Source organism: Prinia subflava, chromosome Z (assembly GCF_021018805.1).
Source record: "Prinia subflava isolate CZ2003 ecotype Zambia chromosome Z, Cam_Psub_1.2, whole genome shotgun sequence".
Lineage (NCBI taxonomy): Eukaryota > Metazoa > Chordata > Aves > Passeriformes > Cisticolidae > Prinia > Prinia subflava.
In genome coordinates this window covers 9,331,545-9,359,254 of record NC_086283.1, presented here as the reverse complement: position 1 = coordinate 9,359,254, position 27,710 = coordinate 9,331,545, and the positions used below count along the sequence as shown (strand labels likewise).

The window sequence follows — 27,710 nt, the reverse complement described above, 5'->3', positions numbered from 1 at the left end:
CAACACAGAGATTTGGCACGAAATCTGCATCTACTCCCTTTCTGGTAAATATACCCCTTTCATTTTGTTGCAATCAACAGGTAGCATATGATTTGACACTATTCCTTTTGAACATATTTTTGTTCTGGGTCACAATTCCTTGCTTCAACACAAAAAAGCAACAGTCATATACTTGGTTCCTTTATATGTTTGAGGGGTTTTTAAATCCTTCTTTTAAATCGTGATTTTTTTTTTTTAATCTCTTTTGTGAAGCCACGTGCCATGCGGCCTTAGAATAACAAAATTCCCCATAGGTGTGGGGAATTGATCTTCTGTGCAAACACACATACGGTGAGCTATGCTGGATGCTCATTTGAGGCACTCCTCACCCTTACTAAATCAGTTTAAGATTCAGCATGAAGATATTTGAATTTGTTTTACATAGCATTTGTGCCAATTAAATGTGGCACCAGCTGAGTTGCTTTAGCATTGGTTAAATGTGTCCAGGAAACTCGGTTACAGTGCTGCAAATCTGGCTGGGATTTTTGTATTAAGAAGCATATCACACATGGCTGGCACTGTTCGACAGACTTCAAGTTAGCTGGGAGCCTGCTCCGTCAGAAACTGTGATAATCTACAGGAGAATGGTGCTGTGCAGCCTGTACTCCCTGCTCAGTGATGTTTTCAGGAACAGGGCGGTAAGCAATCGGTAAATCTCCTTCAGCGAAGCGCCTGGGAGAGCCAGCCAGCAGCCAGGCACTGCTTGAGAGGGTGAGATTCACTCTATGCAGAGTCTCTCTCCCCTCCCAAACTTTATATTTAGAGGTCAAAAAAACCCTAACAAACACTGGCGGCCACCGCTTCGGGCCCGTCTCCACAGAGGTGTCGCGAATGCCGGCGTGGGCCAAGGAACGCGGAGAAGGACAGGATTATTCCTGCGGGCCTGGGATGAAAGGACGCGGGTGTTCACCTGAGCGGGAGGGCCTGTCCCCGGCTCAGGGATTTCGTGGCCAGCGGATGGGTTTGTAACAGGGGCTCCCCGGCTCCTTCGCCGCCGCCACGGCGGGGGCACGGCCGCTCCTCCTCCCGCCCCTCCCCGCCCGCCCGCGCGGCCCTCAGCGCTGCCGGAGCGTCAGCGGGAATTTCCAGCCAGGAAGTGCGGCGGGCCGGGGGCAGGGGCGGAGGCTGCGCAGGCCGCTGCCGGGCGGGTGCCCTCGCCGGTGGGGCGGGCGGGAAGGAGGGGGAAAGTCCGCGCCGAGCCGAGAGGCGGCACGCCGGGTTACATGGCGCGGCGCTGAGGGACCGCCGGCGGCACAGCGCGACCAGGACGAGGAGGCGCCGCCAGCTCTGCCCCGGTGAGCCCCGAGCGGCCCCTGGCCCGCCGCTCGCTGCCTTCTTTCACCCCTGTCTCCGTGTCCTCACCGCGGCGCCGCCCGGCTGCGTTCCCTGTCCCGCAGCGGCGGGAGCGGGGCGGGCGCGGGCATTTCGCTGGGCTGGGGCAGCGCGGCAGCCCCGGCAGCCCCGGTCTGCTTCCCGGAGGCTGTGCTCGGCTCCAGCCCCGCGCCTGTGACCTCGGCCCGGGCGCGGAGCTGCCGCTGGAGCGCCGGGAGAGATTTGCCGGGGATTCGCCTGCAGCCAGCCGGGGGAGCGGGCGGGATGCCGGGGACGGCTTCGGTGCTGGCGTCCTCCTAGCGAGGGTGACAGTGGAGGGGTGACAGCAGAGTGAACAGCAAAGTGAAAACTATCTGTAAGCCCGGCTTCTGCCGCTCGCATAGCGGGTGTTCGTAGGCAGAGGAGGTGCTGGTTTTGTCGCTTTTGGTTTCGAAGCTGACACACGAAGGTGCTGAACCTGAGGCACGGCCGGGGCACAGCCGCCGGCCGGGCCCGGGGATGCAGGTGGTCACCACGGGAAGAACATGGGCTGGTACTGGCAGCTCTGGGTGTCCTCGTCTTGCGTGCAGCCCGAGAGTGCCTCAGACTGTATTAAAAGGTACGAAATAGTGAAGGTTTAAAAGGTAGTTTAGTTGTAAGTGATGAAACCGAAAAGTTCTTGTCGCGACGAGGAGAATTACTGCACTGGTTGCTCAGTTACATTAGACCTTGGAACCCAGGAATATCAAACTTCCCATCACAATTATTTTTTTCATCTATTGATGCTTTCTGCTTTGATGGTAACTTTGGTGGAGGAGTGTTACCGACTTACTTTACGTGAATGCGGAGTATTGTTTCTGTGACACGAGCTATGTGCTCTTTGTCCATTATCGTCGTGTGTGTACTTCTGCGTATTTTCATTCACGTAAGTAAATCTGAGTGCTGGTGAGCATTTGGGGAATGAGACTTTTGAGGCAAGGGAGCCGTCTGCAACATTTCAGCTTCCTGTTTAAAAATGCTCAAAAGCTTTGCTTAAGAATAACATTTTAAAGGAAATACAGATTATTGTATCATGATTTTTAAAATGGTTTTAAAGTGGTGATTATATTTGGCATGTTTTGTGCTTCAGAAGTCCTCTTTTCACTTAGTCTGTTCACAGAGAAAAGTGGATTAATTCTTCACTCGATTGCCTTGTGCCTTACGTGCTGCAGGGTTGAAAATAGAGCACTTCGATTTTATTGACATCTGGAGTCTCTCTGCTATGTACTGTATAGTATCAACCTTTGAAACAGTATTTCAGTCAAGGCATTTGTATTCTTTCATGAAAGAGAGTAGCTGCCGATTCTAGGAAAGCGTTAACCAAGACGTCATTCTAAGATAGCATCCTGGCTGCAATGTTTTGTAATCTACAGAAATGACTACAGTTTATGAGAAAATGAAAGAGAAAAAAATCAGCCTGTAACCATGCAGAAGCAGATGCTTTGTTCCGTAATTTTCCCTGGCCCGGAAATTTAACTAACAGTTATGCTGAAATACTGGTGTCAGAATGTGCCACAGAGTGTATAGATTTCGGGGAATCTCAGTGCTGAAATCTGTGCAAGGTATGTTGAAGAGCTTAACTTGAAGTACTAAACTAAAGGGGAAAAGCTTTTTTCTTTCCACCCTTTGTCCCCTTTATAAAGAAAGAAATGTCAGTCGGTAGTAGAGTCATCAAAAAATGTAGTAGTTATTTTCTCATGCAAGAAATTAATACCTTTGGAGTTAAGGTTGTAAAACAGAATAGCTTTGTATCACTTTGCAATGTGTAGCAGGTAAACTTTCTATCTGTAGTTGCTTAGTTCAGGCAACACCTTGGTAATGTTTTTGTAGTATTTTTTTCAAAATCAGAAAAGTTTGCTGGATAAAAGTGCTGGGACAGAGAAAAGGAGTATCCTGGAAGAGGGAGAGAGGGTGGAAAGCAGGCAGTGGTGTTTCATTTATGTGCACATTTGAAATTTTCCTGCTTGTTGAAAAATAGCAGTTCTGGTTGTTTCTCTGTTACTATGTAATTTTCTTTTGAAAATTAATTTTAATAATAAATATAAGTTTACATTAAAATTTTACTTTTAAAATTCAATAATAAATTTAATTTCCTTTTTTCTTTGAGGTGGCATTACATGACTTCAATAATGGATACCTACAAATAAATATCATTGACACAAATTTGCTAATTAATAGATTTTTGACTTTCCTTTTCATTGTTGCCTTTTCCAAAACATTCCCATGCCACTTTCTCATGAACACATGTAAACTCCAGAAATATATTCAGTTAGGAATCCATATTATTGTGCATATTACTGTCTCTGGAAGGACAGGAACTAAGTTAGAAGGCCTGTGAGTTATTACTATTGAAGGTGCTTGTAAATGCAAAGTCGATGTTCATTTTTGAAGTTGCAAAGATACAGTGAAAGACAATGTATCTTTTACTAACTTAAAGTTGGCTTTCTGCTGTAACTAGTGTTGAGAAAATTCACCTGTGGTCTTCAGAGATGCTGGTTAATTCTCCTGTGTTTTCATAGATTACTTCAAACTGTACTTGCTAAAATACTTTCAGCTTTCAGTGCTGTTTGCCAACTCTGAGTTGAAAAGTATCAGTCATAAAGAAAATTGTTACTCATTTATATAAGCAACTAATGGAAACTATAGTTAGTTAAAAATCATTTTTCAACATGCTGATAGCTTTACTTTGGTTCTCTGACAATATAACAGCTATTTTAAAACAAAGAGAAGATAATGAATGTTTCAGGTGGGTAATGAAAAAAGCAATTCCTGGTTTTAGTCATTTTTGCCTCTGACAGAAGTATTTTAGATGTGGAAGTCGTAATTTGATGTCCTTTAAACAAGCTGTGAATCTTTTATGAAGTTCTGTGTTGATAAAATCATAATTATGGTTGTCATTAACTGTGCCCTTAGGTCAGTCAGGCACTAAGTTTGCATCTAACTTTGAGCATAGACATAATTTGGTGGCTCTTCTTCAGTGCTTTCGTTTAAATGTGTATTCTGATGAAGCACTGTTGACAGTTCCAAAAGTAAGGCCTTAAAAGATTTAAGTTTCAAGTTATTATAGTCTCAAGGTAAAATTCTTTGTTTAGCATTTAGGTCGAGCTGACAGGTCATGTTGGGGGGAGGAAGCTACTGCTGCTCTTCTAAGCATTATTTTCTCCTTTCAACTTCTATGTTCTTTTGAAAAGCAGTGACAGATAAATACACTTTTTTTCCCCTTAATTTAAAATACTGAACTGAAATACCCCCGTATTTCATTGTGTCCTCCAAGCAAACTGTCGAAAGGTCAAGAGTAAAGTAGGTCTGACCTGTGGGATTTGGGTTTGTTTGTGGTTTTTTTGCTTGGGTCTGGCTTTATTTTTTTGTTTCTCCTAGAGATCGTTTCCATCCACCTAAACATGGACAGATTTTAGCACATAAATAAAGTATAAACAAAGGAAGCAGGTGGGTTTTTTGGTCTTATTAGTTTAGTCCGAGTTCTGTTGTGTCCTAGGTTACTTTACAACATTGAAACTGCAGGAGTTTTACAGTTTCTTTGGAAAAAGCCAAAAAGTTAAACCTCAGTTAGCCACTTTGCGTCTGTAGATTTGAAAACTGGGTGTAACTGTGATGGGGCTGGACTCAGCTGTACCTGTTTGGTTCCTCTTACTGGTGCTGTTTAAGCAATTGTTGCTGTCACCTTACGATTTGAGTGGCTGTTCAGAAGCAAAAGGACACTGAGAATTCATCTTTATGATCTTTATGATTGCAGTGATAACAGCCCTTGCTGTTTTCTGTTCATGAAGTGAGGGACTGTGCCTTCAGTAGGAGCCCGGAGCCTGTGTGGCTGTACCTGGTGATATAGCAAACCTTGTGTGAACTGAACTTCTGCAGTCTGGGGATTGCCTGGGGATTACATGTTACTGTTGCTTCTCAGAAACACTGTTCTTCCCTTGCCCCCTCCACTGCTGCCAAAAAAAAAAAAAAGAAGGGAAGGTTTGCAGTCTAATATTAATGATTCATTACACTTCAGGCTTATGGAACGGATGTGTGTAGCTTCTCAAGTTAAAATTTTACTTCAGTGAACAGCTTTTATATGAATTAGAGTTATTTGTAAAGAGCATTCAGTGATTCATCGTAATCTGAAGGAAAAAGTAACAGCATTTTAACATCATATTCAGGTTAGTTCAAGAAACAGTAGCACCCCACATGGCTAAATTTTTCTGTGTTGAACCTTAGTATTTTTATATCTACTTAGCATTATACATGTACCAGAATATGTTTGCCATATATTTGAATACTGTTTATTCCTTTGGTTTAAGTTACTTTGAATGTGTTTTAACAAAAACATCCTAACTTTATTCCAGCAATATAATGGAATAACAGTTTATATGTTTATGGCATTCTAGTATTTCCTCTTCACATATTCTTTTGCTACTTTGATACTTGGGGAAGGAATAAAACAAAAATTCTATGTTTGCAAACATAGTTATTAGTACATCTTTTAGGTAATTGAGTTATTCTTTGCCAAGGACATTTTCTTATGCTATGATTTTTTTTTTCAGATTTAGTTGTTATGTGCTGTAATAAATTTGGTTTGAGGTTTCATAAAATAATTATGGACCCAACAATTCTGATTTAGAGCACCACACTTGTGAAATCTCAAGTACTTGGGATTGATTTAATTTCCTATATATTCTGTAGTTTTTATACTGCTGTTAAGTAATGCTCATGACTGAAAATTCTTGAAAATTTTAACTTCAGCAATTTTAAAATTTTAAAAATACATAAACACAACAGCCAGGTCCCACCCAACAGGAAATAATAAGCAGACTTAATTAGTCACAAGAGGAGGTAATTTGGGTCGTTATAGTAGAAAAACAAACAGCGTCTTTTAGGGTTATGTAGTGTTACTGCAGCTGCAGCAGTGTGTGGATGACAAAAACTCTGCAGAGGAAGTTAGAATCTTTGATCAAAATGCCTCTGCACAAACTTTTTCGCACTTGTGTACTGAGAAATTGCACTCAAATCTTCATTGAGAGATTACACATCTTTGAAGTACTAGAGGGAATGTGAAAAATACAACTTTCTTATGCCACTTTTGCGGAAATTGAGTGTTGTTTCCTTAAAGCAGCTCCCTAAACCCCAGGTATTGAAGTCATAGTTGGGAGAAGAAATAGTAGTAAACATTCTGACATTTAAGGCAAATTTCAAATCTGTTTCATTACTGAGTTGAAATCCCTTCAAAATAACATGTTTGATGGGGCTTTGTGTCAACATGACTGAGTTAACAATCGCTTGTTGTGTTTTTGAACATGTTTTTCTTTCCTATTTGTCCTAAAGACATCTAAGCCAATATTGTGGGTGAAAATATGCATGATATTTCCTTAATATTTGAGTTCTATTTACTTTGTATATTACAGAATATGTTAGCTGTTTATCATCTCTTACTTTGAATTAAAAGTTTTATGCTCTGGAGCTGTACTTCTGGCACTCTGGGCAGAATAATTGTGTTCCAAGGGAAATGATGTGCTGGTTGAAGTCAAGAGGTGGCCAGAAGCAAGGTGAAAAGGCCGTGCATTGAAAGGGGTGGGCAGCGTCCTCACTTCGAAGGGACTACAGTGCTGAAGGGTTGAGACTGAACAGCTTGGATCGGTATCTCTGCTCTGTCAGAGCAGATTGTGCTCTGGCCTCCAGCCAAAATCATCTCAGCAACTCTGTCCTGCTGCCAGCCCTGACCCAGCAACCCAAAGAGTCTATTGCACAATACCTTTTCCTGGCATGTCTGTTTGGGAAATGCAAATCTCTGAAACAATTGTTCCTATACAGGTACCGATTCTGTTTTGCAAGAAGTCCGTACAGCACTTACTGTGTCTACCTCAGTTCTTTATACCTGCTGCAGAAATTTTGAAAATTTGGTGCCGTTCCTAAAAATTCAGTTCTCTTTCTAGCACTCTTTTTAGTAAGCAGGCTAAAAAAAACCCCATGCTGAATTTAATTAATTTGATTCAGTGTCCTGCTAAATAAGTTTATTTTTAACAGGTAAGTTCCAATGCAAGCCAAGTTAAAGAGAAAAAGCCCTGTGCTAGAACACTTTCAGGAAGAATTGTTCTTTCAGTTTATTAAGTCAGTTAAATTATAGTATTTGAGTTTCCCATTGAGAGGTGAGGCTTGCTTTCTGAATACCAACATTGAAAGGTGTGAACAGGTTGATGTGAAACACCTCATAAAGTAAGAGATGGTATAAATAAATTTCCTCGTGGAAGAACACCCATCACACTAATTTCAGTTTTCAAGTGTAATGAACTGGGTGATAAAGATCATGATTGTCTGCAGAAAGATAGTAGGGAGAAGTTACATTCCAAGTTTGTAGAGATTGGATTGGATACTGGTGTCAAAGACAAAAAGGGTTTACCTCATGCTTAAGTTTCAGGCTGGAAGGTTGAAGAGAAGTAAAGGGAAGGATCTGTACCCATGAAAAATCAGGGTGGGCTGAAAACAGTTGGATATGGAAATTTATCTTGCCTTTTAAAAGGTAAAGAGACACAGTAGATGTAGGAGAAGAACAAAGAGGAGCTCTGAAATCAAATGATTGAGATAAAGAGAAATGAGAACTCTTGTTCGTGGATTACAACATTCCTACATTATTATGTTGTTTTCATGTTAAATGGCTGCTCCTTTTGAAGCTTTAGAACAAATATTCAGGATACAATAAATCAAGTCATGTTCTTCCAGCTATGCCACTTGTACCTTGTATTATTTGGTTATTAAGGAGGAGCAGTAGTGCAAATTACCTGCCATTAGGTTTGCTTGGTTGTTTGGTGCAACACAGTCATCTCCTGGATGTGTGTACGTAGCTTCCTAGGTTTTTTCTCGTTTTCTCCCTATTAAACCTTTTTCACAATGGCAGTTGACCTGCTGTGAGGAGAAAGGAGTATGTATGCATATGCACATGCATCACACACTTGCTCTCAGGAGGTACAGTTGTGTGGGCAAGTTTGGCTGGATTTTATGTTTTCCTGTTGCACTAGGAGCTAAATGAAGTTGCTTCACTGACCTTTGAATTTTCACACTTATAAATACTGTGAATTGAAATGTCTAGCTTCCTGTGCCCCATTATCTGAAAAACGTCAGGCAGTCTCCAGGGTGGGGACTGCTGTGGTTGATTGTGGTCTGCAGGTGTTGGGGTATTTTTTTTGTTGTTGATTTAGTTTGCAGTACAGTTTGTGGGAATTTGAGCTTATGCAGGAGGCAGACATCTATAATAACATAAACTTCCACAGAACAATTTTAAAATTTTAATCTGGTCATCCTCAAATGAGAGAAGGTGTCAATCTCTGACCCATAATATAGCTCATGTAATGAGAGAATGAACAAAGCTACTCGAGGTAGATGCTAATCTTACCACCTGATGCAAATGGGAAAGGTGCTTAGAAACTGGAGCAGTAAGGGAAGATGCCAATTAAAAGGTCACACAGTGCACGCTAGGGTCTATTTTTCTGTGTCTTTTTGGGGTTTTAATCATGTTACTGACTCTGTGGTTTTGCATCAATTTTTATGTAAGAATAAGTGTAGGGATTTGTTAACTTAATAAATCCTGAGGAAACAATTTGTCATTTGAAGGTAGGGCTCCCAGAACATTTTTTTGTTACCTGTTTGGCTTTGGAAAGGGCAAAACCTGGTGAAATGGAGTGTTTTCAGTCATTTGGAAGGGTTATTTTAAACAGCTGGGTTAATCTTTGTCTAGGCCCTGATAAGGCAATTAAGTGGGAGTTTACATACACAAAGGTGTATGTTTGCACATCTAAATTATAATCCATGTGTAATAAACTGGTTTAACATTCAAGCCAGAGAGAATACCTTTAACCTCTCCTCCAAGCACTGCAGCTGACCTGAACACAAAAGATCTCAAGTAAGAGGCAACTGCACTTATGATGCGAGAGAGATTATGTTTAATACCTAGTTAGACATTCATGAGTACTTACCTACAGCTGACTGGGTGGCTTGTGAGTAGTTACCTTGCTGCTTCCAAGTGTAATGTTCATAGAATAATAGCATAGTTTGGGTTGGAAGGGACCTCAAAGATCATCTGCTCCCAGCCTCCCCACATACTGTGGGTGGAGACACCTTCCACTACCGTAAGTTGTCCAAATTGCTTAAAGCCCCTCCAGCCTGACCTTGAACACTTCTAGGCACAGGGCAACTACAGCTTCTCTGGGCAACCTGTTCCAGCGCCTTGCCACCCTCACAGTGAAGGATTTCTTCCTTATATCTGATCTAAACCCAACCTCTGTCAGTTTAAAGTCATTCCCATTCATCCTGTCCCTGCACAGCCTTGTGAAAAGTCCCTCTCCAGCTTTCCTGGAGGCCCTCTTCAGGTATACTGGAAGATGCTTTAAGGTTTCCCTGCAGCCTTTTCTTCTCCAGCTGAACAGCTCCAGTTCTCCCTCCCAGCCTATCTGCAGAAGTGCTCCAGCACTCTGAGCATCTTCATGGCCTCCTCTGGACTGTCTCCAACAGGTTCATGTGCTCCTTGTGCTGAGGATCCCACAGCTGAATGTAGCACTGCAGGGGGAACGTCTTTAAAGGCTGCTGGTTTGGTGTCATGGTGTTGTTCACTGCGCCAGCCAAAAGGCCAGAAACTGCTGTTTTTAAAAGGTGAAACTGAAGGACTGACTCGGACATGGGGTTTTTTTTTTCTGTATGGGTTCTAATTTTTACATCAAAATACTTTAAATGAAAAGTTGTCAGAAGTAATGTCTCTCTGCTATTCTTCCACTTTGTTGGGAAGTCATGTACTGTAGAAGTGTAGATGTGACCGAGGAGTGTGGCAGGTGTGAGGACACTGCCTTTCGCCCCTGGAGTTCTGCTGGAGGGAGACGGGTGCAGTCTGAGGAAATAAAATAGGGCAAAGAAAATAGAACCCACTATTACATTTATCCTGTGGCTTAAAGAAGCTGTGAGTGATATGCTTTGTTTGAAAGTTTGGCAAAGTATACACTGGGCAAACAGGCAAGTGGGCAGATGCCACTCATGTCAGCGCCTCAAAATATTTTATTTTTCTGAACAAGCATGTTTATCATGTCATCTGGAAACTTCAGGATTTTGGAACACAATTTTGCATATGTGACTCATGAAATTGTAAGTGTTTAGATATGAGACATCATTAAACAAGACTTCTAGGACTGGTTTTTATTGTATTTCTGCAGAAGAAACCTGGCATTTACGCTCAGAGTTACCTAATCAGGGTGTGACAAGAGGGTGGGTATTTTCTGACACTTTGTAAAAAAAAGTTGGCTGTTGAGGTCTCCAGACTGTTTTCTGTAATATCTACACCTTTCAGTAAAAAGCGTTTGACAAAAAATGTTACAAGTTATTTCAGTGATTTAAATAACTTGTCAGTTGGTGATAATGTTATTTATATTTTTTCCACGGAGCAGAAGTCAAATAAAAACATCTTAGTAAATTTTGTTGTATCCTGAAGGTTTTATCTGCCATGTATGTTGACTTTTTCCATGAGGTTGAATAATAACAATGGCAAATAGTTGATGAAAATAATGCTTTGCGGACTGTGCCTGTGAGATGATGTGATTGGCTGGTGATTTTCTGTCTTGCTGAAATCCTGTTGTATTAGGTGATGAAGTACAGCTTTGGTGACATTGCTTATATCTGTTATTAATTTTTGGCTGAAATCTTATGACCAGTTATTCGATATTTGCACAAATACTACAAATAAATATTTCCCAGTAAATATTTCTAAAATAGATTTACGGTCAGGTGGGTACTTTTATTTTCTAGGTTAAAAAAGCATAAACATCTTTTTCATTGAAGTCATCTATGTATTGTCTCCTGTTTCTCCATTTTATTTTTATTTACATTTTCTACTTTGTGGGGAATGGGTGACTGTCTTGTCTTTGGAGATTTATTAACAAGCAGAGCTGAGCCTCCATCAAGGTGAAGTGCCCAAGTATTCCAATTTTCCTTTTGATAATTGCCTTTCTAGTTCCTGTAGAAGGTACACGGTGACTGAGTTTTTCTTTAATAACTTACTGATCTCTTGCACCTCTCTTTGATAGTGCAGTAGGTTTTCACAGTTCTCCTTGCTAGAAAACATTGCTCATGTTCACTGTGGTGGAATATGAGGGCCAGTGACCTGTTTCTGTCTTCTATTAGTTATTAACCTTATTTAGTGTCTGTTGAATGCAGGCATGAGTCTCTTGGAATAGTCCTGCTCTTATTTTCAGATACTCCCTTGGAAAGCCTTATTTAGTGGGCTCAGCATAGGTGAAATTGTAGTTCTTTTGTTAACATCTACATGAAAGGAAATAACACTAATATCTTCTAATAGACCTATAAATTCCTCAGAAAATTCACAGGTTCCGCTGCTGGCCCACTACTAGTCCCAGTAAAACCAAGCCAAGCAAAACTTTTCCAGTGTCCAGCGTTTACTTGTAGACCTGCGAGAAAGGGTTGTAATGAGTGCCGTGAATCCATAATTGTCATTTTCAGCACAGAGTTGTTGTGTGTGCTAAGCACTTGTGGACCCCTGGAAATAAAGGTGTACAAAATTAGTCAATAATTGATTCCCGGTTTTATTTAATTTTTTTTATATGATCTGTTCTTCCTTGGGAATGCTTATTTGTGTTTATTAATACTTTGTTATAAGAAAACTGTTAGGATTCATTCACAAAGGCTCATGAGGTTCTTTTTATTGCATAAAAATTGGGAGTTCTGCTATTTCTTTGGTAATGATTTTGCCTAAAGTCTAATGGCAGAATAGTCAGAGCAAAGATGGAAACAACTACCAATTTTAAGAAATTTTGTCTTCTGTACTGGAATTTTTAATTTCTTGGCAATGGCAATGGAAAATCCTAGCTGTAGCCTATCTTGTCCTTGCATTGCCCCTTCCAAACACTGAGGAATTTTATAATTTTTTTAGAAATCATTAATGTTATGAGTAAAATAAAAAGTTTCAGAGATTGGGCTTTTAACTCTGAACGCTTTCCAGGCTTCTCTATTGCTTTACATTGAAGAAAAAGTGGGAGTTCTAATCATGTTTTTGTGTTTCAGGACTTAAAATGGCAGCAGAAGATTCCTATATTATGGGAGTGTCTGATCCCCAAGTAAGTGAATTTCTGTATTTTCGGTATCCCTGTATCCTCTCCTACCTGTCTGTTTAGGCCTTCTCTCATATTGTCCTGTCATTTCCTAGGCTTGATATAGACAGAGAAAATCATTCTGCATTGGCAGAAGTCAGGGCTTTTTTCCCTATGCTATGTGACCTGTAAAGTGCCCTGACACTGATTAAATGGCTGAAATGAGAAGGAAATCAAGGCCTGCTGAATTAAGCAGTTGAAAAAAATATTTATTTTTATGCCCTGCATGCCTGTGACACTTGCTCTGAAATTACTTCTGTGGTAGACATTGGAGTCTTTCTGAAAATAAATCCCCTTATGTCCTAAAAGGCCCTTCTGTGTATATTTTTGTGATGTTTGTATTGACAGTGATGACTGAAATGTTCTTTCACTCACACAATCCATAGGCCTAGCTCTTCAGGAGCTCTTTCTGATTTTCTTAGATCATTTCATAAATTACTTGAACTGTGAGAATGGTGCTTGGGTGAAAAGTTTAAGTGAAGAACAGGTCTTTCATACTCACCTTAATTTTCATAAAGCAACTATTTTCTCCTTTATGCTTGCTCCACTTTGGAAGAAGATAGATTTGCACCTGACAACAATTACAGTAAGTTAAGACATGTCAGTGTTAAAAAAAAAAATTTAACTTTAACCTGGAGGTACTGTTTTCTTGCATTAGAGCTTGTAAATATATTTACATAAGGAATGTAGTTTGGTGGGGTTTAATCAGAGAAATGGAAATGAAAACTTGCAGGTTCTTAGCAAGGCAAGACATCTGGGGTCAGATTTTCAGAATTTACTGTATAAGCTCTTTAGAATTTATAGTTGTTAGTGCATGTGAGTAAAATGGGTGTTTAGGAACTCTGCTGAGGTTGATGCGGTCTCATGATTCTGGTGAAACTTGGTCGGTGCTGTCAGCTGTGCTTGCAGTGCTGTTGCCAGCAAAAATAAAACCTCTATAAAATGTTTATGTAATTCAACAAGGTGTTTGCAGTCTCAATATTTGCAGAGAACTTTGAAGTTCTTTGCTGATAGATGTTTTATGCAGCTATGTATATATGTAATAATGAAGAGTGTTTTCTTTCAATATAGATGTTTGCAGTGGATCAGTTCATGGGGATGAATGCTTTATTTAATAGCACAAATTACATCACTTCAGACTTACCACTACAAACAGGTAGGAACCCTTACTATTTGATGGTGCTATTGTCCTGCTGATTCTTCCTGTTTGTTTTCTTTTGAGAAGCCCTTTTCAGAGCCTTTTTTTGTTTACCAACTTGTGTGTCATAATAGGAGATTGCAAAGTTGTCAACAAGATTTTTTTTTACATCTTTCTGCATCTTTCTTCTTCTTGTGAAACTTTCAGCAGTGAGGCAAATCAGATTTTCTTGTGGCTTCTACAGAAACTGAAAGTTTCAGCAGTTTTCCCAGGTGAAACCAGGACAATGACCAAAGAGCTTTAAGTAATTTTATAAATTACTTTGCTGAGACTTTTTTCTGAATTTGAACCTTCGGTGAGTTACATGTTTTTATTGCCAGTTTGCAGACTGCAACATATGCCTCTTGTCCTTTTGAATGCTGTTGCATCTGTTGCAGTAGTTCTTAGGGTGCTTGTTTTTCAGTAATAAAATGCAGAGAATATTAACTTCCTGTACCATTCAGATGTGTTTTTCCTTCTCGGTGACTTCTCTGTTTCCTGTGAAGTGGCAGGGTGGTGTTAGAAGAACCTGACGATTTCCTGAACAATACCTCTAGTCTGAAAACTCAGACAAATTTTACAACAAACCAGTGAAAATAAGCAAATAGTATTCTGCAAAGGTCTGATAAGCAATTCTTACAGTATGCTTCCAGAATAGTAAGAACAAATACAAGTCTTTATAGCACAGTCAGTATCAGGTGCTTGATCAACCTTGGTCAGATTTTGCTTATTAAAGTTCTTTATAAATGTTACTTCTTGAATGAATTTGGAAAACTCTGTTCTCCTGCTTAGTTTATTAGAATAGCTGATACAAAAGGAAGATGGAAATAAAATTTTATTTAAACTTGGGATTTTTTTCTCAAAGTATAGCTCTGATATAGCTGTTCTAATCTTTTAATGTGACAGCTTTCTCTTGTTATCTGTTGGACTCTATTGTATCAGGATGTAGCTGGTATCTCATGTATTGCAAATTACTGTCTTTGGTTCAAAATGCAAACCACTTTTATTTGCAATATTTCATACACTTCACAGCAGTGAAGGTGTTAAAGGTAAAATGAAATAAGCATTTAACACTTTCCTTCGTAGGTAAGATTCCACCCTAAAGTAACAATAAATGCTGCTTATGGAATAAAAATAAAACAGGCTTAGTGTTTCCTTGTTTTCTTAAAAGAGTAGTAGCAAGAAAGGATCAAGAAACACATGTTACAGATAATTTTGTTCCAAGATGAAATGTTATCATGAACAAAGCTCTTGACAAATATGGAAAAATATCCAGCAAATTAATGTTGCAATCATTTGTTTACAGTGTATTTTTATTAAGGCAGATAAAATTATTCAGTAAGATTCATCTTAGTATTAAAGGGCTTGTGCATTGTAGACCAAAGCTTTTTTTCTGCCAGTTTCTGTTGAACTAATAAGGTTATTGAAATTTCTCTGTAATGAGATTTTTTATATGTACCTTTTAAGCTTACTCTGTATTCTTCATGCCGGACTCATTCCTTACAAATTATTCAGATATATAAAACTAATTTTCAGATAACTATGTCTCATCTAAAGTAGAAAACAGCTGTTTTCAAAACCATGTCAGAGAGTCTAGGATTCACTGAGTTCTGTAGCCGCAGAAAACTCTTATTGGGCTAAGTCTAGCTCTGCCCTTAATTTGCAAAATTGCTTCAAAAAAGGCCTTTTTTTTTTAATACGTGCCACTGCTCTTGTCTACTGCTACACTATAGGTAGCAAGTCCTTGTGTATAAAATGGGATTCAATAAAGGATTGTGGATTTCAGGTTGTTGCAAACAAAAAGTTAATAAAAAAATTCAGAAAAAGTTGGTCATTTCAACAGCATCTGATGATGCCACAGTTGGTTTGTTTCTTGAACAGTATCCCAATAATGCTTAGTTCCTCCCCTTCTTGAAAATATGCTGTGTTGTTACTATGGACTGGCTCTTCAGTTATAAGATAATATAATAATTTCTATATTCTACTTTACTGGTTTTCAAGCAGGGACTAATGATTTCTTTCTACTCAGCAAAGTCAGTTTAAAAAGTCATGTGGGATTTTCCAGAAGTACTTCCAGCTGAGATGTAGAGAGAGTGAAATAAAAGGATTTTTCTCAAGGACAGATAGATGATTTAAGGCAGAAAGAACCAAAGACATTAATTGTTCCTCATGATCTGGCTGTGGTGCATATATTTTTTCAGTCTGTGCATCCATAAATGCACAGCGTCAGATCTATTCCAGCGGCAGACAGGTTTAATGTATAACCATGGATTCCCGTGTCGTGCCAGCATGGCTGAATCAACGAGTAGCTGGGAATTTGGGGACTTTCTGATGATAGATGTGCTGCTGTTACCTTAATATTTACAGCAATAGTAGAGAACCTTTGAGATGTTGGGACACGGCTTTTCTCAACATCATTGTCAGTGCTCAAATGTCTTTGAGTGCTGCTTTTTCTCTCTCATATGTCCATTTTAAATAAAAATTGGGCTTTTTTGTTACTTTGGCTCTAAAGCTGTAGTAGTTACGTGGTTCAAGTTTTACAGGAGAAAAGGCAGTACCTCATGAAGTCAGCCTCTTCTTTGGCTTGCTTGGAAGTATCCTGCCTTTGATTAGATGGGTTGGGTACTGATCCTTAGTGGCATTGGGGACGGATGGAGCATTATCCACAGCACATATTTAGGCAGAGTGCACATCGGTGGAATGTCTACTGTGTAGTGCAGAAACAAAGTGATGCCTTACATTGGAGAGGTAATGGGCAGATCTCTGAGTTTTTTGTAATTTTGGATGTTTTGTACTCCCTCATGGTGATCCAAGGCCATCTACAACCATGTAATGTGCCCCAGTTGTTAGAGGTGGGTTTGGGAACTGCATGGTTGTTTTGACTTTGAGAGGCTCTGGTCTAACTAGCTCCTGGCATTAAGATGGTGTGTTTTTAAAACTTTGAAGTTGAAGCGGAGCCATCAGGAGTTGAACAGTATTTCCTGGAGGCTGTGAAAATTAATTTTCTGCTTTTCTTTGACCTCCTCTGTCCAACCCTGTGTCCAACCCCTGTGTCCAACATTTGCTGTGAAGAATGAGAAGTTTATAGAGGGAAAAAGAAGGCACTTCAATATTTTTTTTTCATATTTTTTCAGAAAGAGATAATGTTAGAGGGTCAAGAAAACTGGTCCACCACCAAAAATGAGATGAGTGCTCGTTTTCCCTGTTCCACAGTAGTGGCCCTATTGCTCAGGAACTTGGGCAGACTTGCATACAGTTTCTCATGTTCTTTGTAGATCTTCTGTGCTCATGTTTGGAAAAGTGAACCAAGGGAATAAGGTTAAACAAAGTCTCATGTGCTGTTTGCTTTAAACATCATGCTTTGAACACTGAAGAGCTGGGCTTCAAGAGAGTATTCCTGTGCAGGGGAATCCCTGAGGGGTAGGACATGCAAAGGCTGCAACAGGAAGGGTAAGGCACTAGGTCTCCAGTCTGAGCTTTTAGCAGCAAGGTACCGCTGCCAGGATGGACACGAGAGAGTTGATGTGGGATTTAACAATCAAAACCTACAGACTGTGAGTGTTCCCAGCCATGTCCACGGAGCAAAACAGCAATTACAAGGGTGAGATGCCTGTTCTGGGAGGCCCACCAACAGAGAGCTTGTGAGGGAGGAGACTTGTCCACAGGTTGTTGCAGGTTAAATTGAACGGTTTTAGGTACTCAGAAAGCTGTTAAATACAGGACCCCAGCAGTCCAGCAGAGTTTTCAGGCTTGCAGGGATATCCCCCCAACCTCAGAGACCCATTTTTCTTTGATTTTGCTATGGTGGGAAGAAGGACTCAAGGGGGAGCCTAAGATGGGTGCTCCTTTGGAAGTGTGTGCGTGTAGGGTGAGGCCTGTCAAAAGGAAGAAAGAATGCAAGTGCTGGGAGTGTCAAGGGGCAGGAGGGCTCTGACTCAGGCAGGAAGGAAAATGAAGAAACTTGGCAGCTGAAGAAGATGTGGGGAAGTGGGACTGTGACTCAGACTGGAGTGGGATGCAAGTAGGTCTGTGGCAACTGAGGCGAGAAGACAGAAAAATCAGCCCTGAAGCATGGCCAAGATGTGGCAGTCTGCACCAGGCTGGAGGACTGCATGTTGTAGTTGCAGTTCTTGGCCTCCCAGCTGTAGCAGTGCCGAGCAAAGCGCGAGGAGTGCTCCTGTCAAAACCTGGCTCTTGGCAACCATGAGAGCCATGCCTGTGTAGAGGCAGCTCCATAACTGTGTCCTTCAGCCTCTCTGTAGAGCAAAAGTAGAACATAACCTATGCATTAAGTTCTTCTTGTGGCTGTTTAGCATTTAAAAAGGCTCCTTAAACAAGAACTTTTAAAGCAAGCACCTTCCAGGCTGGAGCGAAGGATCATCACAAATTTCGTCATTATTAGTTCCTCTTACAAGGTGTTCATCTTCAGGTTCCTGCTCTTTGTCTGCTTAGACAAAGACATGCCTACTAATAGAAACAAAATATTAAAAACTTCCCTGTGAAAAACACTAAATGTATTTTCTTTTCCCCATGGGAAAGGGTGAGAGAAAGAAGGAACCACACATAGCCAATGTTAGGCTATGTAATGGGCCTCTGGGAAGTATTCGGAGTTCAGTAGAAACAACTATATGAGACCTTTCACTAAGTAAAATCGTTTTTATAATCAAAAATAATATGCCATTTATGCCTGGATGTTTTCTTGAGGATTGCTGGTTTATTTTTAAGTAGCATTCCAGATATTATTAAGTACTTTGCATTAGAATGCCTTCTGTTATTTTGATCTGGTTCAGATGCTATATCAGGGAATTACCTAGTCACCTTAAAAAAAAAAAAAAAAAGAAAAAAAAAAAAAAAAGGAAAATCTTCAGTCATGCAGTCATGGAACCCAAAGGTTAAAATAACACCTCAAAAAACTGTTTTAAGTACATTGCTATATGATTTGTATAATGTGGATTAACAGTAACAGACATCTAATTTAGCTTTGTACATTTACACTGCATCTTTTTTGCACTTTTCTAGTGCTGATATATAGAGCATTTTGATTTTTTAATCAGCATATTTGCATGCTTTTTATAAGCATTTTTCCAAGAGATCAGAATAACCACACTCCTAAGTTTTCAATTTTCCCAAATTTTCACAAGTGCCATGCAAGATGAAACCATTTGAGTGGTATGAAGCATATTCCTTTAGTTTTTCAGTGTATATCCATCCCTCTCTTAGGAGTTTGAATTTCCTTACGGTGAGGAAAAGCCAGACCTTGGGTCTGATGTGTCCTGGAGGACTTCTGCAGCCATTTAGCTATTGAATAAGAACACTTCCTTTTCTGGCTAATGTTTGAGAGAAAGCGATAGTATTTTGTGCTAACCCAACGTGTATGTCTTGAAAATGAATTCCTAAGAGGAAAAGAGCCAAAGAACAATTACTTGGCAGGTCATGCCCTGGAGGCTTGGTTGAAAGTTGAACTACACACTGTTGTATTTTAGGTGCATTGTTTCTGCTAATGCCCAGAAAATACATGGCTTCTGGATTGTTAAAGCATAAATTTTCAGGTGCCTAAAGCATGAGGAGGATCAGAGGTCTGTGAAGAGAGATCTTAAATTTAAGTGCTGATGTATTGCTTGAACCCCAACTCAGCTTATCTTAACCGTATCTTACAAAGCTAAGCCTTACTCTATGTCTTTCAAAGTTCCTGAAGTCCAAACTGTTTTTCCTGCTTTGTAATGCAAGATGATGTGTATGTTGTCTTGAGGCAATTGTTTTCCATGAGTTCAAGTAGCACTGTTTACTTTCAAGGAAAAGTACCATTGATGGACTTGGGAAATAATTTTTCTTTAAATGTAAAATAGTTGTGACTGACATTTGCAATATAGTTTTGACATGAAGTTGGTTCATGTGCTGAGTCAGCTAACTGCAGCAGCAGAATGCTAATTTCATCTATTGTATATTTATTAAAACTTCCATGTTGAGAAAAGCTTGTTCAGTTAACACCTGTCCTTAGCATTAATAACTTTAACAGAATAGAAGTGATGACACAGAATTCCAACAGGAATATGGCTGGAAAAATATTATAGGTATGCCCAGTAAAGCTGTCATTTGGGGTCTACTTTGAAAGCAACTGATCTTTTAATATTGAAATACAAATCATCTTGACTGCTTAGGAAGAGAGGGGGAAGAAATCATAGCTCTTGGAATAATCATTTTGAGACTCATGAGTGGCTTGCATTTTAAGAGGTATTTCACAGCCACCCACCCAGAGAGCTTTCCTTCTTGATGTAAATAATCTAAATGAACACAGTGGGAGCTAAGCTTTGATCAGGTGATTAATGCTTAACTCTGGTGGCACTGAATTGTCACTGGATTTAGGGCCTACTGAAAAACTATATAAACCGGTCAACTTTGCATGAGATTTATAGTATGAAGTTAGCCACTGTATGAGACTGAAAGTTGTGTAATGAAGTCTTGTTTAAAAGACACAAATAGAATTTTAGTAGAACATAATCGTATGAATTGGCACCATGCTCAAGATGGATCTCAATATAGAGTCTGTATTTGTAGTAAAATTGAATGCATTAAGTGTTTCTAGAGGCCCAGCAGAACACTGTATTTAAAAGTGTATCTGAAATTATGAAAAGAATGTAAATTGTTTAGTCTTCTCAATTCCAGGATTTTTTTAAAGCAGTTCTGACTGTTGGGGCATGTTGAGACAGCTTGAATTCCTCCCGTATTCCCATGCCTCAGAGCTTCCCATTGGCTATCTCTTGACTTTCAAAAGCACCTATTCTGTAGGAAGCCCTAGGGCCAAAAGCTGGTGAGGACAATCTCTAGAGCCCAAGGGCTTTAAGTACAAAAGTTAACCTGAGTTTAAGAAGCCAGACTGCTGTCAGTGGCAAGTGAAGGATCCTGTTCTTATTCACCATTGCAAGTTTTAACTGAGTTGCCCATGTAGGCTCTCTGAGCTAAAATTAACTTTTTGACTTAATCTTCCTCTTCTTATTCCACTGGTCTTTAGTTGGGAATGACAGACTGCCAAGTGATTAAATACTTCATTGAAATTTAACTTCTGAAGAGACTTAGATGCTTTCAAAAATTTTATCTCAAGTCATTGAAGGACATACTCTTACCCCTGCAACTTATATATTAATTATAGGAATAGAAATATAATTTCTATTAATAATGTTCTTTCTTTCTTTCTTTTATGTTAGCAGATGGACCATATCTTCAAATCATAGAACAGCCAAAACAGGTAAGAACAAGACAACATTTTGAAAATGTCTAAGGTAGCTATATTATTACATTCAGCTTTGAATAAACTTAAATGAAAAAGAGCACAGAAAACTCTGAGCTCTCAGAAAAAAATGTTGCACTTGAACATGAGCAGTTTTAACTCTTACTTTTGTAGTTAAAGCACTTCCTGTTTTCTTCTGTTTTCATCTTTATCTTTCTCTGGAAGTGTAATGATACAAAAACCCTGAGGGTTTTAAAAATATACCTTGCTAAGTATAGACTCTTCATCTTAGAAGTAACTGTTACAATACCCCAGTATTTGGAAACATAAACTAGTAGATCAGACATGGAAGATTTTTAGGATTTGTTTTGTAGTTTTTGAAACACAAGTAGTTAAAAATGAAAACACTTAATTCCCAAGTTACAGGAACTTATGACTTGTGTTTTGTTGTTGAAAAGAAATGCAGTTGTCCTTTGAGATTATTTTTTTATGGTTGTCTGTTTTGAATAATCAAAGGAAAATGAAGATAAGTACTCAAATGAAACTTTTTTGTGTAGCGAATGTGTACTCAAATGTGTACTCAAATGAAACTGTTGTGTAGCGAACACTGACCTATGCTTCTCTGACAACAGAGAAGTAATTTCATTGCACTGGTTAGTTTTCATGCAACTGATGTACAAAGTTAATTGCTGGGTAATGATTGCCCTGAAGTGTGCCTGGGTATTGTTCCCCTTCAGCTGATGGCACCAGCAATTACAAGGATTCCTCCTGAAGCTGTTACAGTATGGAGGTGCCTTTCCTGTCTGTCCCAGTGAATTACATAAATCCTGCCCTATAGAGCTGTTCAGCAAACAGGGGAAGACAAAAAGCTAAAAGCTGTCCCATCCTCCTCTTGGCCTTCTGCAGAAGCATATTGCAGTCCAGTCTTCCTGGCAGGAGGCAGTGGAGAACATTGGCTTCAATCACACACCAAAGACATTTTTGTGCTTGAACATCCCGTCAGGAATAGGACTCTTCATCACAGTGCTAAGTGAAACAGCAGTGGACTGTGAATTCTTGGAAGAATATGCTGCCTCTTCCTCGTGGCTTTAGGTTCATCCCAAATTAGACCATGTCTTTTCATGGTAGGGCCTGCAGTGCACAGTACATAAAGAGAAACCATTGTTTCCATGTCTAACTTCTCAGCAAGTGGCTCCTTTTGTGGAGTACCCATGTGGCAAGCTGGGCAGGAGTTTATGGTTTATGGCAGGGTGATGAGGGTGATCCATCAGCAGAGTGATCTGTCCTGACTGCAGAGATTGATTTGCCTTTTGCAGAGGTTGCTTTGCCTTTTGCAGATCAACTTGAGTTCAAGCTCATCATAGCTGGGCACTTCACGCACAGTACCCTGGGTCACTCAGTTCACCTTAGGAAGGCAATTGGCCAGGTGTGAATAAAAGTCATAAAAGTTTACATTTGCTTGATAAAAAAGTTCTTACCCTGAAAAGGCTTTAGTGAGATAGGTATTGAAGCTACTGCTTATGGAGTAATTTTAATGCATGTTATTCACTTTCAGCTAATACAGACTTCAAATTCAGAGTTGTCTACTACTAGAAAGAAGCTGAATGATTCTTTGGAAAGGCTACAACACTAACTAGTGCTATTTGGACACTGGGAGCCTGTATAAGATGGCAATTTTGCCAGAAATTGCAGGGCTGGAGAGCAGATCTGAAAGCAAAATTGGGGACCACATGAAATATATTGTTAAGTAGAATTAGAGTTGCCAGACACCTTTGCTTAAGAGTTGCATCTCTGTGCTTTATAGATTGCCATGTAAAATAAAGGGGATGTTCATCTGTGGAGTCAATAGAGAGCTGTATGCTGGACTGGTTTTCACTATCCTGCAGTTCTCTAAAGTATGTTCAGATGCCTATTTATGTAGCTGAGATGAAAACCAGCCAGAGTCCCCTGAAGCTTTTGTGCTGTTTCTGGATTTTACTCAGAGATACAGCTTTCATATGTTTTTTCCAGAAGGAGGAAGTGTTTCTGTTTCATCCCTGTACTTTCTTTATGGTGCTTTGGACTTATTATTTGTTTCAATTTTGTCTACCTAGCAGCAATCTTGGGAGAGAACATCTTCTCTTCCATTCTCTACATGTGAACTTTTATCCTATTTTAACAGTATAAATAGTTCTCTGTTTCAAAATATCTTCACTTAACTGAAAGAAAAATATGAGATTGCTGCTGTGTGTTAAAGTGAGAATAGAACAGGTTCTCCAGGGCTACAGTTAAGTGATGCTTTGTTAACCAGCACTCAGCATTCCATGGATGAACAATTGTAACTTTTCCATTTGGGCTAGTCTTGTTTGTGGGTGTGCATGTGCATCTTTGTGTGTACTATTTCTTTTTTGTTTTGTTTTTGTACAGCTCTCAAGTTTCTTCTCCTTTATTCCACAGAGGGGATTTCGTTTCCGATACGTGTGTGAAGGGCCTTCGCACGGTGGACTTCCTGGTGCTTCTAGTGAAAAGAACAAAAAATCATACCCTCAGGTCAAAGTAAGGGCTTAAGGCATTAATTCTGTGAAGTCAGTGCAAGTGTCGTAGTATGTATGTGTACAGGACCTTAATGTATAGCAACATAAATTTGTATGAAGTTGCTCAAGACGGACTACATTTCAATCCCAATGTTCAAGTTGTTTTGGAACATAAAGGTGTCCTAAGATTTGGGTTTGTTTTGGCACTGTTTCTATCTGCCAGCAGTTGAGCAGTAACTTATTTGCACCTACTATCTCACTACCATTGTGCAGACTAATGGAGCTCTTCCTTAATGTGCAGTTTTAGCAAGGCTTGAGCAGCTCAGTTGCTCCATTTCCATTGCAAAGCATGAGTCTGCTTAGTTATTCCACTTCACTCTAATGCTATTTACCAAGTTCTCCTTTTTTTCTGTTCATGTTACTCCTTATTCAATATCTCTAGGGTAGTCCATTCTTAGGAACTTAATTCCTTTAAATCAACTTACAGCTTCTCATTTTAATAAGAGCAGTGTTATATTCAGGTGCTCACTGAACATTTTTGTGGGTTTTTTTCCCCCCTTGAAAAAAATCAAATATGTTAATCAAAGAAATGTTCCGTTGAGGCACAATATGAAGATTAGAAAAGTGATTAATCATTCTGGGATTGGAGAACTGTCTTTGCCTATGGTTCTTACTGCAGGTTTTTTTTCCGTGGAAGTCTGGAAGAGCTGCACTGTGTCTTTTCAGTATTCTTTTTAACTTAAATGCAAGCTTTGGTCTTGTTATTCCATTACATCTTTGAACTGTTTCACTGCAAATTCTCATGAGGAGCAGGGTTAATGTATTCTAATCGGTGTTATTTCTTAATGTATTCTAATTGCGGTGCTCTCTTACTCCTTTATGGAGAAAAAAGGGGAGGGAAGAGTGGCAAGCAATGAACCTCTGCCTTGTTGTGTGTCACTCCTGGTCCTTCTCCTCAGTGTGTGTGTAGTTTGTCCACAGTTCTTGGGAAAGGCTGGAGTCTGAACAGTTGCATCTCCTAGTGAATCAGTATAAGCATAATGGAAAATAATCAGTACTGGCTGAGGTATCCTAGGCTGTTAGTCCTGTGAACTGAGAAGAAGCCAGGAAAGCTGATTTCATATAGCCTTGCAAAACTCTTAGGAAAAATAACTAGCCCAGGCAGATGATCTACTTGCTTTTCTCTTTCCTATTTTGACAGTAATGATGAACCAATGAATGAAATTTCACTGCTATGTTCAGATATAAAATCATTTACTTCTGTTGAGCCAGATCTTTAGATTCCAATCTGATCTGTAATGATAATAATAAAAGTGATACTTTCCAAAGGTGTGGTAGGTCACATAACAGCAGGACGAGGAGTTACACAGGAAATGGAATTTCTCCTTCAGTAAACTAGAAAGCAGAATGTTCTGTGGCTTTCCATCAGACCTTCTAATTTCGTTGATCATCACTTTTTAATTTTATCTGGAGCTTACACACGTACATGCCTTCCCTCCCATCCTACTGTGTGCATCTGGGGTTTTTTTCCTAGTACAAATCCCCACATGGCAACACCTGCTGGGAGAGGCTGGCAAGGGAACACAAGTAAATTCCTCAAGGCCATTGCTTGTTAGTGCCTGTTTTTGATTCAAGTGGTGCCAGTAAAGACAGAAGTGTTTCACAACTTTTCCTGTAAGTCTTTTCTGTGTTTTGTCAGAATGTGCTCACTTTTGTTGTAACTGAGAGGAGCACAATTGAAAATTGCAATTCTTTTGTTGTGTTGGGGTTTTTTTTGTTGTTTGATTTTTGTTGGGGTTTTTGTCTGGTTTTGGTTTGGTTTTTTTGGTGGTTTTTGGGGGGGTTTTTTTGCTGGTTTTTTTTTTTTTTTTTTTTACTCTTGTGCCAGTGTTTTCACTATAAAACCTACATTAGTTGATCACAGTGCAGTGAAAGGACAGTACCATAAGTTTTGGCTGTACTGTAAAAAACTGAGGTTTTGTGACAGAACTTTAAACCCTTGGTCTTGGTATGATCAGTGCAGCTGACATTGGGATCTGCTTGGTGCTTGGTGCTCTCTCAAAATTTACTAGCTACCATGGGATGTCCTGAAAATACACATCCTCAGTGCACAAAAAGCCATTGCAGTCTTCCTATTCTTTTTTCATAGGATTATGGATTGGAGATCAAAAGAAAACACATTTATGGGATGTGGCCTCTTGCATAATGTGGACTGTTGGATTTCACCCTTTTTTTTTTTTTCCCTCCTTGCACTGTCACTGACTTGTGACTAACCTGGAACATATCAAGACATATCTCTCACATAAAGGCTGGAGTGTTGAAGACCTTGCTATGTCTCTAAGCAAGATGTTTCTGTATTTAATTACATGTTTAACCTCTTCCTGTGTAGTGTATTAGTAGACGGTGTAGGTCAGGAGTTAATGTAGCAGTTCTGCAGTGCCAGTCTTTACACTTGAAACAAATCTGCACTGGTCAGCAAGGTGGAATTGATGTAAAACCTCTTGTTTAATGGAACAGTCCTGACTAATGGAGTCTAGATAACAGTGTATATTTTTCTATGATATCAAAAATTTTATTATCTTAATGACTTATGGAATTATGTTCCTTTGTTTAGCCCTGCCTTTGCTAACAGTAATCCTAATATGTAGAAAACATCTTGCATATTCAGAGGATTGTATATGACTTTGTATGTCATTATGGAGAGAGAGAAGTTGTAAAAGTTGTAAAAGAAGATAATAAATATGTTACAGTGAAGTTATGTTGAAGTTATGATTGCAACCTAAAATTCTTCATTTAAATTTCATTTTCATCCACTTAGTGTAAGTAACACAACACTGGAAAATTTTACTGTCTAGAACAGTTGAAATCAAAGCTGCTGAACTGCGTATTCATTACTACTTTCTTGTCCAGGGGAAAAATCAGGCAGTAGTATAAAAAGAAAGGATAAAACAGCAAAGTCTAATATTATCACCAGCATACTTAACTATCTAATTTTTTTATTTATAGTTGCTTGGTTTTTATATATTTGCACAAATGTGAGAAAACTCACAGAAAATTTCCACTGGCCTTACATATTTATCATGTGTGTCAAGATCTTACATACTGCTGTTAGTGTGGGCAGATCCATGTTTTACACTGAAGTGCTTGATCCAGTTTTAGGTGTGACAAGAACTTGCTGAAAACAGTGGAGTGAAGGAAATGTCCGCAATTTTCATCTCCTCGGGGGCAAACCTATGTGGGTGGCTGCAGTCTCCAGTTCAGTGTTCTTTGTGAGCTGGATGTAAATGAGCTCCAGCCCGGAGTTCAGAGGTGTGCCCTAGCTGAAGAGCACCATCTCTCTGCACAAGAGTTTGGGCATGGAGCACTTTGGCTTGGGAATTGAAGCTGCACACCAGTTAGGCAGCTCTGAACCCAGGCACACCGACAGAACTGCCCAGCCAGTCATGTCCTGGGGCTATCCCAAATTATACCTCGGTTTGGAGACAAGAGTTGTTCTTGAAATCAGGGATTTTGGCACGTTTGCTTCAAGCTCAGGAGGAGAATTTATGGAAAGTTAGTCAAGTTACTTTGCTGGTGAGCCTTGGTGACAAAAGGAGCATATTTATTTGCTCCCCCCTCCCCCAATAGGAATTAAATGTAAAGTGATACAGATAGGTGATTTTTTAACTTGCAGCCAGCAAACAACTGAATTAAGGAATAAACATGAGACAGGAATAAGCAGACTTTTTGGTATAAATCTCTACCCCTCTTAAAAATCTGTGCTGAATCAAAGTCAGTCAAAGATAAATTCAGTGAGATTTGAGCTTTTTACTGGCAAGGCTGATTTGGCTGAATAGGAGGCACTGAATCTCTTTAGCTGGGCTTGTAAAGCAGAGCACCTAGCTCCATATTTTTGTCATTAGAGTGACCTCCCAGTCAGAGGATCAGATCTTCAGTTCCCATTGGTTTAAATTACTTTACATTGCTTTTTCTTGAGTCTATTAAGTAAGTATTCAGTTGCCTACATGATTCATACCATATCGGAAATATTTTGTCTTTAATTAGCAACTGAAGAAAGAGAGATACTGCTCTGTAAAAACAGGCTGTTTATAAAGAGTGAGAGATGCCTCATTTTTGGAACACTTAGTGTACATGTGTATTGAGGACAGCAATAGTCACACTGTGAAGGATAGGCAGGGCTGGGGCTGCAGTTTCTCTAACAAAGGGATTGGAAAGAGAAATAGGTGCTTTTGTAATGCTGGTTTTGTAGGTTTGAAATGGTCTTTTTC

At 39.5% G+C, this 27,710-nt stretch overlaps 1 protein-coding gene across 5 annotated transcripts in view; it reads left to right on the top strand.

Moving 5' to 3' along the window:
• Positions 1 to 1,176: 1,176 nt before the first annotated feature.
• Positions 1,177 to 27,710, top strand: part of NFKB1 (nuclear factor kappa B subunit 1) — a 57,742-nt gene continuing 31,208 nt past the window's right edge. For 2 of the 5 annotated variants that reach the window (XM_063422150.1, XM_063422149.1), the window contains exons 1-5: positions 1,685 to 1,969; positions 12,442 to 12,494; positions 13,599 to 13,683; positions 20,910 to 20,947; positions 23,366 to 23,464. In XM_063422150.1, the coding sequence (XP_063278220.1) occupies positions 1,870 to 1,969; positions 12,442 to 12,494; positions 13,599 to 13,683; positions 20,910 to 20,947; positions 23,366 to 23,464 (375 nt within the window). In that variant the 5' untranslated portion in view covers positions 1,685 to 1,869. Of the gene's footprint in view, positions 1,335 to 1,684; positions 1,970 to 12,441; positions 12,495 to 13,598; positions 13,684 to 20,906; positions 20,948 to 23,365; positions 23,465 to 27,710 lie in introns of those variants that run through there. The other 3 variants (XM_063422148.1, XM_063422147.1, XM_063422151.1) reach the window with 2 other exon arrangements.